At 36.2% G+C, this 7,100-nt stretch overlaps 1 protein-coding gene across 1 annotated transcript in view; it reads right to left on the reverse strand.

The window, feature by feature from the left end:
• The window catches only part of LOC110744769 (exocyst complex component EXO70A1), a 10,261-nt gene extending 3,608 nt beyond the window's left edge, over positions 1-6,653 (reverse strand). The window contains exons 1-7 of the mRNA XM_021944778.2: positions 6,411-6,653; positions 6,038-6,133; positions 4,520-4,725; positions 2,948-3,196; positions 1,846-1,984; positions 1,557-1,769; positions 804-1,009 (exon numbers count right to left, since the gene is read on the reverse strand). Coding sequence (XP_021800470.1) covers positions 804-1,009; positions 1,557-1,769; positions 1,846-1,984; positions 2,948-3,196; positions 4,520-4,725; positions 6,038-6,133; positions 6,411-6,578 — 1,277 coding nt within the window. The 5' untranslated portion in view covers positions 6,579-6,653. The remainder of the gene's footprint in view (positions 1-803; positions 1,010-1,556; positions 1,770-1,845; positions 1,985-2,947; positions 3,197-4,519; positions 4,726-6,037; positions 6,134-6,410) is intronic.
• Positions 6,654-7,100: the final 447 nt, after the last annotated feature.

Here is a 7,100-nt window from a genome sequence, read left to right on the forward strand (position 1 = left end):
ATGTGGTTGGTTGAAATTCTGGTAACATAACTTGTCTGTTTGGAAAGAGAACATTACCATCCATAGTAGCAAATAAGGATCTAACAAGTAAAATAAATAGCTAAAACAAGTAATCATCTTGAATTCTTGGATCTTTCTCTTCTAGATTAAACAGTTACAGGTGAGATTGTTCCAACCTTGATTGTTGGAGTATTTTCATACTTTAATTGTTCCAATCTCTCTCTATATATACAATTATACGCTATACAGAACGTCCAATATTTCTTAAAGACAGGACATGTTGAGAGAACCTCACTTCCATTCAATTTTCTTCAACTTTGATCCCATTTATTGACATGGTTGATTGTTTTCAGGTGTAAAATCATAATTTTGAGCTGAGACTTTACATTTCCATTCTTCAATTGGTTAGTCTCTTTGATTTTAGGTTTTAAAATTGTGGGCTTGATACTTATAACCTAAAATTTAAGCTCTAAAGGACCATTCTATACCCTAAATAGTCAACCCTATCAATAGATGGGATCAAAGTTGAAGAAAATTGAGTAGAAGTGAGGCTTTCCCAACACACACCGTCTTTAAGAAATATGAGACGTCATGTATAGAGAATCTTTGCTCTCCATATGCATACATATATATATATATATATATATATAACGACAGAGAAGAATGTAAGAAAGATTTCAAGATAGAAAATAAGAAGTCTGTTGGAATCATCTTCCAATCATAGACCACCAGTTCAGGCAACAGGACTAGCTAGGCGAAGACTTAAGCCTAAATATTTAAACCCTAAAATTAATGAAACTTACTCAAAAAGAAACTTCACATAGTTGATCACATAGCTTGTCAAAGGATGGACGGTGCCATCAGATACAGCAGTTTTCGTTGCATCCCTTTCAACTGCTTCTTCAAAATCACCGAAGGTCTTTTTCGCGGTCTGGGCAAGCCGTTTTGTCAAGCTTGACGCTGATTCTCTAATTTCAGCACAAGCTTTACCTATGAAGATCGTTTCAATCTGCAAATGAATTCAGGCATCAATTTAAAACATGAATCTGTTGCACCATGCCAGCAAATGACTTACTTTCTAAAACACACAGGCAAGACAGATGTGAAACCTAGACACCAGGCAAATGCGAAATGGAACATATCATATTAAGTTTAATATCCTAGATATATTGCATTACAAGCAATCACCAAGGGTACATTCTAACCTTATGAAATGAAGAGTGAAATAATTGATCATACTAATTCCTGAAATTAAGTAAATAATAAAAACAAAGCATCATGGAAAGAAACAACAGAGTACAAAATTTTAACACCAAAAGCCCTTAATTCTCAAACTAAAAGTTGTCTGATATGCCTAATTATCCTATGTTCGCCAAACTGTGATGAATTCCTAATGTTCAAAGTGCTCTAGACAAATCAACATCTTTACAAATTTCAGGCTATCAAGTGATGAAACTGCACCTAAGGGGAACACCAAATTATATCATCTCCTTAGGCCCAATTTGTCATATTGTATACCTAGTGCATGCTTTATAAATTTGTTAGATTATTCAAACCTCAGAGTGCAGCTCCCGCATTATCTCGTACATGTCTAAAAGTACAAATAACTTTTCCGGGGATCTCTTGCTGTTAGCAATTGCCTCTCCAAAACTAAGTAGAACTGAGACACTACTTCTGGTAACTTCAGCAAAACATTGGTCACCGAGAGAATCAAAGGCTTCAAACATTTGATCACAAACTTTCCGTTCACCAGCAAACAGTAATTTGACCTGTTCAAGCCCAGTTAGATATTGAGGAAAAACACAGATAACCTAAGAAGTTGAGCAAATGCCACAAATTCCTTACAGCTATACGCATGTAATGAATCCAGTTCCCAATCTTGGCCTCCAAAATCTCCCATTGCATTTTCTGAACATCATCCTTGCTAAGTTTTTCGACCCCCAATTTGTGAAGGCTTTCTTCCAAAACTGACGAACGAGTATCCCTGAAAACATAAAAAAGGATTGATAAAACATATTTTGAATAAAAGCAAAAACAAAAAAGACAAACAAAAACAAAAGCTACACACGTAGTCAAAGAAGCGCACATAAGTAAAGCAGTGATGAAAAATAACAGTCCAAGCAAATACTGCAACCGTGCATGGGATCATAAGTAGACTTTACGTAACCGAAAAATATTCAAATATAAGATCTGAAGTTGACCAGCTAGAATCAATATAATTATGCTGTTAAGACTCCCAAGGACGACAGAGAAGTTACAAATGAAATTGCACAAAACAGCCACCTCTGCACACTGGATTTTCTTCATTATTTGAAAACCCAATTCCTATGATATGAGAGCACTGGGACAAGTTTTTGTGTGCCCTACGCATTTTCCAAAAATCCTGAAACGAGGACGTCAACAAAATTGTGAAGTTCTATATATAGACATCTATATATGCTTTTGCAAACCATTACTTGTAAACGAACCATTATCAAAATATTATGACAATAATAACTAGGTGCAGTTTTCTTGACAAAAAATACTCAACACCTTGACAAGTTTCGGCTCTTTCTAGCAGATGAAGCTGCATCATATATAAGAATGCAGAGAATTGTGGACACAAGTGTCACATCCTTGGGAGTCCAGCACGGAAAATGTTTTATGGAAGTGTCTATGCACATAGGTCAGTTCTCTTGTGCTCAATAAAATTTGAGCTTGTCCAACATCAAAGAACTTTATTCACTTATGAAATAGCTTCTCATTAGAAATTTTTATCTGAATACAGGACTAACTACCTGACTTTTTCCATGGAAGTCTTCAAATTTATATTTTAACACAGTAACTGTTTAACAAATCACGTGCCTTTGACATAACATGAAATCTTGAACCTGTTGTCATGTAGGGAATGAAAAAACCAACATTCTACATAAGATAACTGAAGACCAAAGAATGACCCTTCTGTTACCTGTAAATTATTAGCAACTGCTGTTGGTGACCAGCTTGAAACATTTGCTGGGCTAAATCATGTAACAATGGAAGAACCCGTGGTGGTATTAGAGTAGGAGGTGTGTAAACAGCATTTTCTAAGCTATTGTTGTGGTGTTCAGCATGATTATTGGATGGATTCTTGCCACTGTAATCACCAGGAGACCCTGAGGATGGCCGCAACGAGTTTGGGAGGCAATCAAAAAGGCGTTCAGGCTCCACAGGTTTGCTGAAAATAAAAATAAAAAAAAATAAAAAAAACAGATAAACGGTGTCAATGGAGCACACTTGCAACTCTAAACAGGGAATCAATTCTAAACAGCATTCGTAGGATTTTCTACTTCTCTTTCATGAGAGCTTATAGCAAGAAGGCAAAGAAAATGCAAAAAAGGGAATCAATTCTTATTCATCAGCTGAATGTCGATAATAGTGCTAGGTTCTACATATATGGCCACAATTGGTAGGTGGGGCTGGAAAAGGACAGATTCAATTGAAATGGACAGACAGTCCTGTCCCATCTTTGCTGAACTTAACAATAGTGAGACTAGACTATTACAATGGACATCTGTTAAACAAGTCCCCTCCCAAGGGATGGGTCTCTATGGGACTGGACTGGACTCAGTCTCAATCCAGTCCAGTCACAACTACCAAGCATGATCAACCCAAGGAAAGAAGAGGAAAAGGTAGAAGTGTGCCATGACATGTCGTCACTAAGGACTAACATAAAATAGGAAATTCTTAACATAATGCATATTAGACAATATCTACTAAGCTCTGGACTGAACAGCTGCAGAAGAGCAGTCCAAGAGGAATTAGAGAGGTGGATACTGATATGGCTCACATTGTTTCTGGAAAGCTTGTTCCAATATTGACATTAAATTACTAGTGCTTTCTATATAAGCAGTAGCTGGAACCACATAGTGCCCATGGGGGCCCCTTCAATGTTTTGGTTTGAGGGTGCCCCCTATGAACTAAAATTGTGGCTCCGCCCCTGTATATAAAGGGATGAGTAGGAATTTGTTAATATATATTTAGTAGTTTGTAGTTCCATATCGCCGTATCATATAATATCGCATATCTCATATATGTATCCATGCGACATAGGTTCCTATAGTTTCAATTGTTTCAATCAAGTCCTCGTAGTTAACTAGTGGTTGCAATCAAGAACATGGGTATGGGATTGAGCTTGTTAGATTCAGGATTGTGGTGATCAGGCTGGATATAATTCTAGAGTTGTTGGAGAAGTGGATAAGATGGAAGTCTTCCATGGTTTTTTTTTTTCTTTTCAATTTTTCCTTTTTAATATTTTAACATTATTTTGTTCTTGGATCATATTTACCATGCACTAATGAATCTACCATCTAAAAAATTGACGGAATTCTTATTTTAGACTTGATTGCAAGCAATAATTAAATTACAGAGACTTGATTGAAACAATTGAAGCTACAGGTTCTCCAATGTCAATACAGGAGCATTGGTTGATTTTTAGAGAAAAGGGTGGTATTTCCCAAAAGAACAGGATAAAGGTATTGTTGAGCATTGAAATACAAACCTGTAAGACAACAGCAGCTGCTTGAACTCATCTTCAAGCTTTGAAATAGCTTTAGCAAGCAAACTATTTGCTTGACTGAGAACTCCATCACTACTCTTAAAGCCTTTGTTGCTACTAAAGAACCGTATATTGCTTCTTAGCTGATCAATTGCTTCTAGATAACTTTCCAAGTCCTCACGTGGCCCTCTAAGGATTTTGGACTCAGCCTGCAAATTGAAAGGACGTCAATATCAACAGGCATAATGGTTAACATGCATCATAAGACATAAGACATATAACATATAAATGTGTAAGTGAAATGGTATAGAGACAGGCAAGACAAGGTTAAAATATCCCAGTTGTTTCAACTCTAAAGTTCTCAAATGAAAAAAGCAATTTTACTGCTGGAAAAGATTAAAGAATTTCTGAATGAGAGGTAGATTATTGAATATGCAAAGACTCGAAAAGAAGGAGAGGTAAGGTAAGGTCATATCTTGCAAACTATGAAGCATGGACAACCCTAGAAGGTGGTTGTGTCAGACACATAGCCACCAACATTTAAATGACTCGCCTTATAAACATAAAATAACATAATTTTCATGTGTCAGTGCCTAGGCTCCGTTGCTTGCAAGCACCATGACTGCTTCACAACCATTCACCAAACCCAAAATATTACATGTCAATGGTTAGCTGGATATAATTCCAAAAGAAACAATAATCCTACATACAAAGCACATTCAACAATCTTGAAATACATGATCGAATGATTGAATTTGGTCATCATGTATGACAGCTTTGTCTTTTCTAGATTTTTTCCAAATATTGTAATTAGCATGTAAATCCCTCTTCTATTTGGATAGAGAGATTTGAAATCTAAGGATTTTAATCAATATTATACAGTAAAATAGTGTGACTTAATTATTTGTAGCATTTACATGAAAATAATAAGAAGAAATGCATGGATGTCAAATGATTCGGGGATCTAGTCATTTCAAATTCAATAAATTATGTGGTACTAGTAATTTCAAATCTATTTAAAAATACATTTTATCCAGTGTTTTATAGTTTTGTCAATTTTTTTTTTTTTTGTCAGATATAGTTTTGTCAACTAATCTAGTCATATTCTCATAAATTCAAATCCTTTCTTCTAAATCATCCCGTCCAAATGGAACAAAAATTAAACAATTCCCATGTTCTTTAAAAGCACCAAAAACACGGGATGAACAAAACAGGATTATTTCGGCCTAAAGGTAAAACCTGAGCCCTTGCAATCGCAAACAAACAAACGTCAACAAATAAAATCCAAGGAATTTGAAATAGCATGCTTCTTTAGATATATATTAATCAGCACGGTATACAAATGCCATTTCACAAAACTAAAAACATAAAATAAAGTGTTACACTCACCCCAGAGTACAACCACTAACAATGATCTCATGAATTTCCTAAACGCAAAGGGATAATACCCAACTTCAAATTAATCAATATAAATTCAATCTTGTTAAACATTAAACAAATTTAGAAAATCCTCTGACTAACCTGGCGAGAAAGATCGAATTGTGCCAGTATAACCTCAGCAGCCTTCAAGGTCTTATCAATGTTCTCATGTGCTTTCCGGATAGAGTGCGTTCTAATCTGTACTATCCAAAATTCAAACAAACCCAATAAGAAAACATGAACAAAAGCTCCAAATTGTGAAAGAAAATCAAAATCCCAACAGTGCCCGAGAGATCCGGCTTTTGGTCACTAAGATATTACAAGAAAAAAATGTCAAAAATCTCTAAGACCCATATTTGGGTCTGTTAAGAAAAGTAAGGCCAAGTCAAACTCTAAGTGATCCAAGCTTGGTTCCATTCTTGTTGAATAAGATTTTCTGGCGACCCAAACAGAAAGTTGGGAGAAGAAGACCCACCTGGGTAGGACGCATGGCGGTTTCAAGGGCGGAGAGGCGGTGGTCAAAGGAGCCGAGAATGGAGACGACGCTGTCAGTGATGGTTTGGCTCTTTTGCAGTGACTCTCTCATCATGGCTGCTCTGAGGCTCAGTGAATCGCCGCCCATTCCTGTTGTCAAAACACCCATCTTCGTCTTCCTCCTCCTTCCTTCTTCTTCGTTGTTGCTACAGAGTTAGAGAGAAAGAGAGAGAGAGAGAGAGAGAGAGAGAGATTGAATTTTTTTATAGTTTAAAGTTGGCGAGGTGGAGATTATGGGCCCCAGTGACAGGTTGACGGTTCTTCTTTTGGGGCAGACGCGAATAATAATGAAAAAACAATTTCCTGTCTTCCTTCGGACACGGTGAATGCAATCTACCAACATGAAACAGATTTTTCTCAAGGAGAATTCTATTTGCACCCAAGATTTTTGCTGATCCCAACCAACGACACAGCCTCTATTTGGACGAGGGAAAATAATTCGAAATTTAGCTAAAAGTCGGGAATTTAATAGGTGAAATTGACAATTCCCTTATTTGACAACTTAAGGGCGAAATTTATTAAATTACGTGTGGAAAAAATCGTGGAAATTTGGGTATCAAATTCCCAAGTTTAATTTCTACCAAAATATGCGTCATTTCACAATTTTCATAGTGTCATTTACAAGTTCTGT

This window comes from Prunus avium, chromosome 2, assembly GCF_965620075.1.
Source record: "Prunus avium chromosome 2, drPruAviu1.hap1.1, whole genome shotgun sequence".
In the NCBI taxonomy this organism is placed as follows: domain Eukaryota; kingdom Viridiplantae; phylum Streptophyta; class Magnoliopsida; order Rosales; family Rosaceae; genus Prunus; species Prunus avium.